The sequence below is a fragment of the Kwoniella botswanensis genome, chromosome 1 (genome assembly GCF_036426115.1).
Source record: "Kwoniella botswanensis chromosome 1, complete sequence".
Taxonomy (NCBI): domain Eukaryota; kingdom Fungi; phylum Basidiomycota; class Tremellomycetes; order Tremellales; family Cryptococcaceae; genus Kwoniella; species Kwoniella botswanensis.
In genome coordinates this window covers 15037249-15049861 of record NC_088599.1, presented here as the reverse complement: position 1 = coordinate 15049861, position 12613 = coordinate 15037249, and the positions used below count along the sequence as shown (strand labels likewise).

At 46.9% G+C, this 12613-nt stretch overlaps 5 protein-coding genes across 5 annotated transcripts; 1 reads left to right on the top strand and 4 right to left on the bottom strand.

The window, feature by feature from the left end:
* Window positions 1–34: 34 nt before the first annotated feature.
* L199_005690 (uncharacterized protein) lies at window positions 35–2531 on the bottom strand (the record flags this gene model as incomplete). Its single annotated transcript, XM_064891396.1, has 19 exons — window positions 35–267; window positions 318–435; window positions 488–549; window positions 608–850; window positions 903–965; window positions 1016–1150; window positions 1204–1240; window positions 1307–1341; window positions 1401–1450; window positions 1507–1575; window positions 1625–1686; window positions 1746–1794; window positions 1848–1866; window positions 1930–1947; window positions 2003–2064; window positions 2121–2198; window positions 2256–2281; window positions 2334–2344; window positions 2402–2531. 19 exons carry the CDS (start codon window positions 2529–2531, stop codon window positions 35–37), a joined length of 1500 nt encoding a protein of 499 aa, XP_064747468.1.
* Window positions 2532–2994: 463 nt separating this feature from the next.
* On the top strand, window positions 2995–4427 carry L199_005689 (uncharacterized protein; the record flags this gene model as incomplete). Its single annotated transcript, XM_064891395.1, has 8 exons — window positions 2995–3080; window positions 3140–3391; window positions 3458–3556; window positions 3610–3712; window positions 3767–3903; window positions 3962–4022; window positions 4086–4233; window positions 4294–4427. The coding sequence occupies 8 exons, from the start codon at window positions 2995–2997 to the stop codon at window positions 4425–4427; spliced, it is 1020 nt and encodes a 339-aa protein (XP_064747467.1).
* Window positions 4428–4623: 196 nt separating this feature from the next.
* Window positions 4624–5289, bottom strand: L199_005688 (uncharacterized protein; the record flags this gene model as incomplete). The annotated part of the gene is made up of 6 exons (XM_064891394.1): window positions 4624–4687; window positions 4756–4787; window positions 4848–4890; window positions 4948–4998; window positions 5059–5145; window positions 5201–5289. 6 exons carry the CDS (start codon window positions 5287–5289, stop codon window positions 4624–4626), a joined length of 366 nt encoding a protein of 121 aa, XP_064747466.1.
* Window positions 5290–5664: 375 nt separating this feature from the next.
* L199_005687 (uncharacterized protein) lies at window positions 5665–8636 on the bottom strand (the record flags this gene model as incomplete). Its single annotated transcript, XM_064891393.1, has 13 exons — window positions 5665–5713; window positions 5777–5971; window positions 6048–6268; window positions 6326–6347; window positions 6410–6536; window positions 6600–6721; window positions 6791–6998; window positions 7054–7327; window positions 7401–7565; window positions 7626–7732; window positions 7796–8026; window positions 8096–8481; window positions 8551–8636. 13 exons carry the CDS (start codon window positions 8634–8636, stop codon window positions 5665–5667), a joined length of 2193 nt encoding a protein of 730 aa, XP_064747465.1.
* A 1429-nt stretch (window positions 8637–10065) lies between these two features.
* Window positions 10066–11759, bottom strand: L199_005686 (uncharacterized protein; the record flags this gene model as incomplete). Its single annotated transcript, XM_064891392.1, has 6 exons — window positions 10066–10133; window positions 10204–11016; window positions 11090–11199; window positions 11274–11325; window positions 11399–11553; window positions 11629–11759. 6 exons carry the CDS (start codon window positions 11757–11759, stop codon window positions 10066–10068), a joined length of 1329 nt encoding a protein of 442 aa, XP_064747464.1.
* Between the last annotated feature and the right edge of the window lie 854 nt (window positions 11760–12613).

The following is a 12613-nucleotide window of genomic DNA, read 5'->3' as shown; positions in this document are numbered from 1 at the left end:
TGCATCGTATACACACAGATAATGCACTTCCCATCTATCTCGTCTGATGAGCTGACATTCTGTCAAACGCAACATCACCATCCGTGTCAATCTTCTCACCCTCGACCTCATGACCTTCTTCGATACTGCTCTCCGATTTGGTCTCGACGAGAGACTTGGGCACGTTCTGGTATGGAAGACCGTAGCGTCTGACCAAGACAGCGATAATGGTGCAACCAGTGATTGCTATAGCGTAAAACCCTGCTCCCATTTGATATCCGTATTTGTCTATGACGATGGGTGAGCTGTATTCGAGATACACCTGTTTATGCACTCACAATGAGGTGCCTGCGATGCTGGGTACATGATGAATGGGAATCCGGATATCCAGGCGTACCCTATACCATTGGCGAGACCGATGACCAGAGTTCTGACTTCGGCGTCGGCGCTGCAGAGCTGAGAAGGGATCTTAGCAGGATTATGTGGAATGAAATGATGTGCGACTCACCTCAGAGAACCAGGTTAAGAGCAAAGCACCCGACCCGACAGCGCAGTAGATGAGCATATAACCTGTAAAAAGGTCAGTTCCGCATGCACTAATTGCCCCTTCAGCTAGAAAATGACCGACCTGCGAACTGCCCGTTGAATCCAATATCCCAGATCGACAACAATATGTGACCCAGCATTCCAATTCCCGCGACGACCCAGATCATCGCGAGTCTAGCTCCGAAGTAATCACTCAGAGCGGCCGATCCGATCGTTGCGAAAATTTGAAGAGCTTGTCCACCGGTAGGGATCAAGTTGACCTGATAAACCGAGAACTTGTGCCCTGATGGGTTACTCTTCAGATACAGGTTGAAGTAAGAGATGGCTGCGGAGAGTTTGTCAGCATGCACACGATTCGCATGATAGGCATCACTCGCCTTGGCCAGCTACGATACAGGGTGGGTAGCAAAACATGATGATCCACGCGGGGTACTCTTTGACTGAATGAAAGGTCAGCTGAAGAATCCGAACACCATCAAGCACGACTCACAAACGGCAATGACTTTGGCCAAAGTGAGTTTTCCCTTTGGTGCTCTACCGATCTCCTTCATCCTCTCCTCTGCTTCTTCTAGGTGATGAGGTTTGAGCCAGATAGCACGAGAGGTCTTGGGGGTGTCGGGAATAACTGTACAGGGTAGTCGTCAGCGACTGGTCCTATCGGTTAGAGTGAGAACTTACGCCAGAATCCAGCACAGGCAATGGGAAGGGATATAAGCTACATGGAGACATCATATTAGCGGTCTCAGACCCATGAATGCTCCTCTTTGTCGACCAGACCTACCATATCAATAATAAATAACCAACGCCATCCGCTCACTGGAAGATTGAGATCTAGGTCAGAAGGAGCTGCAATCGTGTGGAGATGTGTGACTCACGGCCATGTTTCCCGTTCAAGCCGCGATAGATGGCCGCTTGGAGATACCCACTGAAATATGGTTGATAAGCAGCGAACCCAGGTCACGGGTATATGCCGCAACTCACGAGAACATCGAGCCAGCCGCACTGGATGCTTGCAGGAATGCTACTCGCTTGGCGAGTTCCGCAGGAGTACTTGAGGAAAGTCAGCAATCGGAACCGCCAGTGATGAGACTGCACTTACTACCAGGAAGCCAAAACGCTCACAAATCCAGGATATGCAATGGACTCAAATAGACCGATAAGCTGGCGATACTGAGAGGTCAGCGCAATACTAAGCTTGGAACAAAGGTTGTCGAACTTACAAATCTCATCGCGAAGATCAACTTTACATTTTTGGCAGCGGCATTGATACTATCCAAAGGAGTCAGCTCCAGCCCAGAGCTCGACAGATAGAATGCACTCACGCGATAAGAATACTCCAAGCTTCAGTTTCGCATATAAGTCAGCTATGAGCATATCTCAATTTCCCTAGCGAACGTTACATACAGATTTCAAAGATGGGTACTATTGAAAACAAGTTAACGCATTCCTTAGGATAGGAGACGACTTGAGGACTCACCGATTACACTAGGACGGAACCTGGCAGTGAGGAATTGGCTCGGAATAGTACCAATTGTATACCTGCAGACGCAAACAGTCAACGAGTCTCTCAATAGCGGACACCGCAATTCACTCACCCGATCGAGAAGAAGGTTCCAACCCAGTTGTATTCATTCCCTTTGAAATGGAGCTCTTCTTTCATACCCGAGACATAGCTAGGTACATCGAGGTCAGCCATGGTCATGCAAGGAGAATACGTCTTGCATACTTACGCGTTACTGTGCGCCTGTTGATCAATCTGTAAACACGATCAGCATCGCGGTGGTACCATTCATAGGTATGACACATACATATTTCATACCTGCGTGATGGATCAGCTCTTGGTGTGGCCTGCTACATCCACGATGTCAATACTCACAGTAAGATACACACACATAGGTCATCAAGAAAAGATCTAATCGTCGGACTAATGCTGTTCTTGTAGCCTTATGCACATCGTCCTCTCCCACAACCCCATCATCTCGATTTCTTCTGTTGAATAACCGCATAGTACCGATTGTTTTATCTGAATCAGGAGCGTAGATGGTTGCTGCTTCATCTTGGCCTCTTGAAATCTCACAGATCGATCTTTTATAGTGGACCAGAAATAATTAGGTATTGATGCATAGTATGGCAACGTTGGTAAAGAGATCGACAAAGCGATCACGTCACACGCTGAGGAGACTCGAGGCAACGGGGTTAAGGGGAAAAGCAAAGAACACGACATCCGGGTATGAAACGATTCACGGATCACGTCAAAGTTGGTAACTTCTCACCCGTGGAAAATGCATTCTCGACCGAAAGCTCAATGCTTGGCTGGTAATGACGAGCTCAAGCGTAATAGACATACATTTCATTTCTCGGGCCTTCCGAGGCCATCTTTGTTCACTTATACGGTCGTCGAAGTGTAAAATCACGAGATGTACCTATTCTCCCAGACAAACAAATCAATCAAGATAGTGCACATCCAGCATGGCAGTCATAGCAGCACCACACGAATTGGATGAACCTCTGTATCCAGCTTATATGCCAACCTTGACTGATGAGATCTTTCCAGAGTGAGTCACAGTGGAGAGTGGTCTCGATCTAGCATCATCCTGACCCTAGCCTCCTTTAGACACGAGCCATTCGAGCATGATGACCCAGCACTCAGAGCAGACCCAACTTTTCCCCATCTTATAGGCTCGAAAACTGTAATCAAATCCGTCACACCACTCTTCGGATCGGAACTCGACAATGTGCAGTTAACAGAACTTGATTCAGCAGGTCTAGATGAGCTAGGGTTGCTCGTCGCTCAGCGGGGCTTCGCAGTCTTCCGCAATCAGAATTGGAAGGATGCAGGGTTTAAGAAACAGCTGGATATCGCCAGGTATGTCCCAGAAGAAGTATTCTTCTCCAACGAGCCATTCCGATCTGATCATGTCCTATCTCGTAGACATTTCGGCCCACTTCACAAACATCCAGTCCAACCTAGACCTGCAACGGAGACTGAGATAGCTGTGATCTATCAATCGGCAGCAGAAGTCAGGAGGATGTAAGCGTTGCCCTAAAAGATCTTGCCGTTGTAGCTGACTTTTGATAATCTAGCAATTACTGGGGTAACAGAGTATCGGGCGTGAATTGGCATGCGGACCAGACACATGAAAGGCAACCACCTGCCGTGACGTTCTTTGGAGTACTGGAGAATCAGGTGAGCACACCAATCTTCGAGGGGGATAACTACTAAACAAACGATCTTTTGCAGGGCTGGTGTGGAGGAGACACGATCTTATCGGACTCGGTTCAGGCCTTCAATCACTTATCACCAGTGATGCAGAATATGCTTATTGGATTGAAAGCGATTCATTCGAGTAACGCTTTGACTCTAAAGGCCAAGAAAGAGTGAGTAATCTGTCGATTGCGAGACTGATCACTTGGACTGATCTTAAGACCTTACCAGTGGAGACGCCCTTCGTAGAGAAGCAGTGAATACCGCCCATCCTCTTATCACTCAACATCCAGTAAGATACCACTCTTTGTCTTTTCATCGTCCGGAGCTGGATTAATGAGACCTTAAACTTCAGGTCACGGGAGATAAAGTGCTATTCATTAATGAGGTATTCACTACTTCGATAGAAGGGATGAAGGTTGAGGAATCAGATAATTTGTTGAAATTCCTGTTCAATTATATTGCTCGAGGTGCAGATTTCCAAGCTAGAGTTAAGTGGGAGGGTGAGTAAGCATCATTCTGTCCTTTCTTCAAGCACTGATGATCGACTATGATCATGACAGAGGGCACTGTCATCGTCTGGGACCAGAGGAGAGCGCAACATTCGGCTACGTTAGATACTCCACACGACAAACGTCGACACATGATCAGGATAACTCCATTGGGTGGTAAACCTATCCCTGCGACGAGGGACTAGAACTTCCACAGCAGTTATTATCATACTTTATATGCCTGATCATTCCCTTATATGCATGACCATTCCCTTATATGCACTCAGCCGTTCCTGCTAAACAAGTCTCTAGATGCACACAGCGCATGCCGATCGTATGCATGCTTGGGCTAAAGCTATACACGACTGAACTACAGATGGAACAATGTCACAACGCCATACCTCAAGAATTGTCAGGTAGTTCTGACTGGCGGACGTAGCGAACGTTGACGAACATCTTGACTCCTCTAGATGTTCGACGGTAATGTAAGCTGCAATTCATCTGGGAAATTCCCTGGCCTGATGCCCCACTCACTCGTTGGGACACGATGTATACGGACCATGTATCTATTTGCAATCGTCGTCAGTTCACATGAGATCCTCAGCGATGCGAAGGTTGACACTTACCATTCCAGGCGGTCGACAGCAGTAAGATCCAGCGGTGAACCACCTGATTTGTTTTATCAGCACCTGATCGAGCATCTCTACACTCCCTTCATTTGCTTACTGCTTGAGAGCCTTGTCATAAATTGATCCTGACAGTATGTATACCTCCTCCCTGGGATGGCAGAACATTGCAAATCAACGCCAGGATCAATATGGCAGAAATATGACCCACCAGAAATCGGCATGGACTTGCGCTGGACCAAATTGCTCGTGACCTGGATCTCTCGACACTATCTTGGTCGTATCTCCTGTCTCGGCACTGATTGCCTGCCGTCAGTGGAACGTTTGTCCAAGGTACGCCAGCAATGACTTACTCGTAAGCTAGTATCTGCTGAGCAAAACCTTCCTTCCTCTCCCAAGGAAAGTCGTTGGTGGGCCTGAATTCTAACTCGGGTTTTGGCATCTTGTCAGATCAGCGTGAGTTTCACAGTTCCGTTGGTCGAAGTTGGTGAAGAACTCGCAGAGATTTGGAGATAGATCCATATGTCTGGTCAACAACAGTCGACTGCTGATGAGGGCTTGGGCAAATTTAATCGCAAGCCTATGATTGAATCTCGGGCGATACGGGTGGTACGGTCAAGTCGGTATCCCGAAATTCAGTTGGAATGTATGAGACATGGTGTTATCCGCGATCACGCCATTTGATTCAGATTTTATTCATATGTCTCTTGATCAAATTGCATCGAATTCTCTCGCCCAGTGATAAATTTTTGGACACATCATGCATGCAGAAATTACATATCGGCAGCATAGCTCCTGAACCAACCCCCCCCCCCCTTTAGTTACCTTCCTGATACGCTGGCCTGTTATCCCATATTTGGTTGCCTCTGTAGTATGAGTTGGCATGAGCACGTAATGAAAATCAGAGACGAACAACAACTCGCGCTCACCCTTCCGAAATATTCATGAATGATAACATCCACGCTTCAAGCGCCGGATCAGAAAATGTAATCCCGGGGTCCAGCTGCGTTACACCTTGATTGGCCACCTGGTTGTCGGAAGCCAAAAGCGTTCCCACTAGTTGATCCTGTACTGTTTCGCCTCTTCTAACTGTATTACTAATTCTCTTCAACGCATGTACGAAACTACGGGACGATCAGGAGGTATCAGCGCTGGCAGCTCGAGCATTTGTCTTAACACAGACGATCATGACCCACTCACCTCTCGTGTAATCCAGCAAAAGATCGTCGATCATTCAGTGCTTCCACAAGGAGTTGTATCGTAGTTGCACCGATTCTAGCTGCACGAGCTACTTGTGTACGTAGAGATCCTTCATAATGTCGGAACACGGCAATTACATTGGAAATGAGCTCGTCGTCCGCATTGGCGACTGGCAAGTTGTCACCATGCCATGCTTGTTGAATGAGCACCACCACAGCTGACTAATTGTTGAGAAGGGATGTCAGCGCGCTAGCGTTGATCACGCTGGAGGCACTCACCTGCAAGTGCAACAGGAAAAAGCTTGAGTGAGGATTACAGTAAGTATGTTTACATAGGTACAGCAAAGAGCAAAGGGAACTCACCACCCTCGAACCAACGGAGCACCTAAGCGATATAATTCTAACGCTGCAGATATCAATCCTCTAGCAGCATTTTCCACTGCCTGTTTCAACGCGTCTTGGGTGGGCGACTGTTGTCCCGACTGTACGACTAGCAGCATTCTTCAATTGTATGTTGTATGAGTCAATGGAGAGAGATGAAAGGCGAACTCACATGGGCGGTGGAATCGCATACGTCTGACATGTAGATTGTAAACCGAAATGAGCTTCGACCAGGTCATTTGCCTATTTTCGCGTAAATCTATCTGATCAAGAGTATATCGAGTATGAATTTGCCTGAAAAAGATCACATCAGAAACTACTTCCGACAGCTCAGAGGAGCACTGTGACTTCTTGTGTACCCACAAGATCCTCTCATCAATGTCCAGCAAGACTTGATCACCTGGTGGCCTATCCCTCTTTACCAAGTTGAGCCATTCCCTCTGCATCTTTGCGGATTCAAACCGCAAGATATCTATCGCAGTCTCGGTTAATGATGGAGCTGGACGTGGAACATCTTCACTGTCAAAACTCAGATGATCGTCGTTGTAATTACCCGGAAGACCGCATGTTACTATAGCAGAGAGGTGGGGGTCAGGACTATCTTTGCATGATCGAAGTCTACTCACTATCGCTCAGATCCATGAAAGGCCTATGTCGATGTTGTAAAAGATCCAGAGTCACACAGTTATAGAACAAGCGCAAGGCGATTTCTCGTTTTAGCAGAGATGGTTGTTGAGGGAAAGAAGGATCAGACAGAGGCATCTTGGTAGGATCGTCCGATAGAACGTGGAATCCAAGCTCTTGACACATTCTCATTGACGTTATGCAGTACATGCCTATTCTTTCTACAGAATCGGGCGCAGCGTTGAATAACAGGTGCGTACCCAGAAGCGAAAGAGCCTATGAAGAACGAACGATCGACCCATGCATCTTTAGCTTTCGCGTTCAGATGAATTGTGATACTTGCATTCACCTGTATTGACCGTATCCGAGCCTTTCCCAGCCAATCTCCGCATTCTAGAGCTGATCCTGCCGCACGACAAAAGATATCAGGGAGAGCGACCAGCTCTGTCGCATCAAAGAACATCCCAGTAATACCGTCTACTTCATCGAAAGAGTTGGCAGCGAGAGTGAGAACCTGTTCCAATTGTCCCTAAGCGTAAAGATACCATACTGGTGACATGTGTTTTGTACGCACCGCAAACAGGTTCGCAAGCCACAATGGATCCACCTGAGCTATTTCACCCCTATCGAACAGAACCCCAAAAGCTTCATATTCTTCCAGGAACGACTGACGGTGCAGGACTATAGGAGGAGACATCACTTAGTGTCAGCTGAGACTGACATCCATCTTCTGATGACACTCACTATGCCAATGCCAAGCGACATTCGAGAAGTATCTAGCTACCAGACAATGCACAGCTTCCTTACGTTTAGGCAAGACACCTATCACCTTTTCGTACAGCTCACGATGGCTGGGGATGCACTTTTGGTAAGTTAGGCGTTCGACGATCCCTTCAGACAGCGGTGAAGTATATCTCCTAGGACCCTCTGCACCCTCCGCTGATATAGTCCATTTGGCAGACATAGCGCCAGCAGCTGTTCTCATGTCATCAGCAAAGTGACCAATCACCTAATTCATGCAGATAAAGTTAGGACGTGACTTACTGAGGTAGTCCTCCATATCTTTGATTGTGTTCTCAGTATATTGCCCATCGCTTCTATCTACGGTGGTTCTAGTCGAAATCCATGGATGCCAGAGACTTTGCCCTTCGACAGCCTCTTCCTGATGATTGTTCGTCCCTCTGAGGGACGACCGTCCATAATGGCCCTCTTTCCTACGCTTAGCCTTCCTTACAGCACTTGGTGAGATGTCGACCAGGGAAGGTGAGCGTGGGGGCGCGGGGTCGGAGTCCAATGAGTTTGAGCTACGATGAAGTGACCGCTGTCGAGAGGACTCGCCCTTTTCTGGAATGGGTGGATAGATACATTGCCCTGGCTTCTTTCTGGTCTTACACGCGTGGCAGGGTTCAGCGCGATCGCATTTGACTTTGCTATACGAGCAGCGTCAGGTTCAGATGATTGGATCAGCAATGACATTCGCGCCGAGACACTCTACTCACCGTCTTATACACTCAGTGCACGATAAAAATGGCCTGATCCGAGTGATTTTTCTGCCTTGAATTGCTTCCTGATCATGTTCCAGCATTACTTTCGATTTGACGCGAGTCTGGCGATGTGTCGAGTAGAAACAGCGACGGCAATTATGCATTAAAGAATACCTCAAGCATGCTTATCTTCCTTCTGTACAGTATGAGATCGTCGTCTTCGCCCTGCCGCTATATGCGATGGCGCGAGGACAACTAATCGAAAGATACAAGCATAAGCAGGCCTTCTGAGGGAATACTGACAACAGGAATTGGCAATAATTTCCAAATCCTAACTAGATGTCACGTGTCTCACGCTTTGAGTGCGCGATCGTTTACTGGTCTACGTGCTTGATTCACATGAGTATACTACACTTGCTTATCGCTATCATGGTACATCTCATTATCGAAATTATTGCATGATGCCGAAACAGATCTGCTTCACCGGGTCAGAGGCCTCGTCGCATTACAGATAACAACAAAGCTCATTTTTGTTATCTTCCGGTCTTCAATGAGAAATTGACCCTATTGTTTTCTGTTCGACGGACGTCGCATGAAAAGCTGATCCATATCGACAAAAGGAGAAAAGAGGAGTATGAACAGGAGTGAGTTATATGGGAGATGAGAACTGTAGCAGACATTTGAAATTGACAATCAAAAGATCACACCGGTGGAAAAGAAGATCCTTGGTAAATGAATTCTTGGGAAAACTCGTCAAGATGATCTTGGCAAGGATTGTACAAACCTAACCTTCCATCTCTGCGCCCAATGTGACAAACACATAATCAGTCAACCAGATCATATATGATTATACACGTGAATTTACGCGTGAAAGTGATCGTGATGTCCTGAACATTCGTAAATCGCTTGTGACTAGACCGCCAGCTACCATGCAGTAACTTCAAAAGTCCCCCACATACATTTGAGTAAATCGATCTACTCGTTTGAGTGCTCATTGCTATTCATATATTTATGATCATCGTGACGCAGGATAGGAGCTAAGATGGAGCTTCAAGAGCTGTAAATTGGGAAGCCGATGTGAGTCATTGGCCAAAGTGATCTCTGAAAGCAATTGGCAGCAATTGTAAGTATTGACAATGTCTACTTCAATTTTCGGAACAGAGCTTTACACCTCGGCGAGATTAGGCCCACACCTCTCCCTTTTGAAGATTATGGGCTGTAGGACTGGGTCCGGACGTCACTCGGAGACGAGTTATGCGGTTTATACACGGGCAACCTCCAAGGGGATTCATCTGACGCCTGCACTCGATGCAGTCCTTCGCACTATAGGAGGAAGTGTTACACCTGGGGCTGATTTCATGAATCTCAAATTCAAGTTAAATGAATGTAGAGGCATCGTAATTACATGCGGGATATGGGGCTAGCATAGCCGCACTGGGGCTAAGCCGAAGTCAACAACGTTTAGAATGGAGTATACATAGTTGACTTGTGCTTTGTCAGTACATTTAACATGCCAGAGATACAGACTGTTCAGTTGCACATAATGACTCCACAATCAGCTTCGCATTGTGTGGGACATTGACCAGTAGGGATCCAGCCTACAGATGCCAACAAGCACATCAATTATCAGGCCAGCTCTACTTCAGAGTTGCAAAAGCTGTCACTCACCGATCCTAGAGCTACCCGATTGAATATCCCCGCAAATTCTCAATTGTAAATCATTACAAGAATAAGTACCTTTATCACAATCAGCTTCTTCCGATCCTGGAAGTTCTATGCCTAGTTGTCCACTAGCACTCGGTACAGTATTACCACTAGCAACGGAACTGATGGATGCTACAGAAGCAGTCTGAGGAGAGGTTGGAATCGAAGGAATGCCCGCGTTACTCGCAAAGGCGTTGACACCAGGTAAGGAACCATTGGAGGTGGCAGCCCCACCAACGAACCCAGAGACAGATGAGGGTTGAGCTGAAGGAATAGCGGTTGTTCCGTCGGAAGACCTAACCTCGGTAGTAGCGGATAGAGAAACCGACACGATAGGAGATGGCACGCCGCCTGAGGAAGAGTTCGGAACACTGGATGAGATACTTTGTGGGACAGAGGCCGGCATTCCGGTAGGTACATTACCCACACCGGTCTGCGAGTGACCAACCGCTCCTGACGTGGGAGATGAAACTCCTGCACCCGGGGATGATGTCAGAATAGCAGCAGTTGCGGAAGAGACTTGTTGAGATTGGGCTTGGGTCGCAGTAGGATTGTTCCAATCGATCGAACCCACTCCCGAAGTGGTAACAGCTGTAGGAATTGGTCCAGCAAAGGTTCCTGATCCTTTATCAGCTTCAGTGGGATTTTCAATAACATTACCACCATATTGCAGTTTCCAGTAATAATCGTTTGTCACTTCGATCCTCAGTCCCTGCGGGTTATCGCATCCCGAGTTGGATTGAGGGATCTGATCTTGAAGTCCAATGATAGCTTCGGCTATACCAACACAATAGCACGAAGCGGATCAGCCATGATGATAAACAGAGAGGCTGCTGATACTTTAGCTCACCACTCATATCGATTATATCGTCTTTACCGCAATTCTCGCAACCATCCCATATGAAGAATGGTCCGGAGTCCATCACGTAGGGTATACCATCAGCTTTGTAGACATTGACGCTGAATAATAGATCATGATAGGTATTAGTGACACGGAAGCTAAGGATATGGCAAGTCCTTTTAGAGGTACTTACATTCTTCCACACCAGTTCAAGAGATCATTATCGATCAACAAGTTGTTCATGGCTATATGACGGGCATACATGAGTCAAACAACACCATGACGAGTGATGCACTTGACAAGTCTCAATGGACCTACCAATAGGTGTGACCATGTCCAGTTCAGTGAGGGATTTTCCTCTTGTCCACTCGCAAGCTGGCGCAGTGGCTTCCGGTCCCGTCATACCAGTAGCCACTGACCAATTCTCTCCGAAAATATTGCTGCATGTGTTACCACCTTTCAAATCGTAGTATCTAATCAAGGAATTGATCAATCAGTGATGGAGCGGCGAAGAAACGGGATGAAAAAGAAGTGGGGGACAGACTCACACGGTTGCAGCTGAACTTTCGATGGTGAAATAAGGCGTCTCGGTTCCTGATCCTGTCCCATTCTGCTCTGCCCTGGTTGAAGTCAGTAAAGTCAACAGCCCAAACAATCGGGAGTATGACGAAGGTCGCATGATGCTTATCACTAATACTCGAGAATGTTGTCGAGTGAGACCCAGGCGGCTGATTTGGTATCTGTGTCTACGTGAGTGAGATCTGACAAAAGATCGTCTGTAGCTATGAGCTAATGAGTGTTCACCAGATACAATATGAACAAAAGTCCCGCTCTTGCTTCTTTATGTAACGGTTAAGAATTGCTTCTAAGTGTATCGTCAGGAGGACAAACCGATCAGCTAGGTGTAAGACCACTCTGTGTACTGCAAGTATTCGTTCGTGTATATATATATTGAGCGTCAGCACCTTTTGACATTGGTCTCGGAAAGATCCAACGGGGCGATCGTTCAAAGGATATGATTTCATTGTTAATCGTTTCATCCCAATACGAAAGGAATGGTCTATAGGATACCCTTTCAGACTGTGCCGGATACCCTTTAGACTGTGCCGGGATTAGATCAATGTTCCGTAAACTCCCCTGCGAAAGATCCATTGTTGTGGTCTTGGGCAAGTGTACTGTAAGTGGTGCCAAGTCGGTAGTCAACGACAGACCGAATGATTGTGAACTGTGGTAATGTTTAGTGGGCTTGGCGATAGCAGTGATGCCATCAGTCAATGCATCGATGGTGTCGATGAAACGCTTAATGGATAGATTGTCGTTCGTTTCCCCCGGATCTGCATTGTCATTGGTCAGTATGGGAATGGAGATCGATGTAAGCAGCGAATTTAATTAGTTTCCGAGAGCTGCGATCAAGCATGATCTGCATGCGGATCAGACCTGAGAACGCATCTAGCGTCTTTCGTCCGTCACAATATTCTATACGTACCAGTACGTAAACAAGATGAACCCAAATTCAAGCCCATCATGGGATAT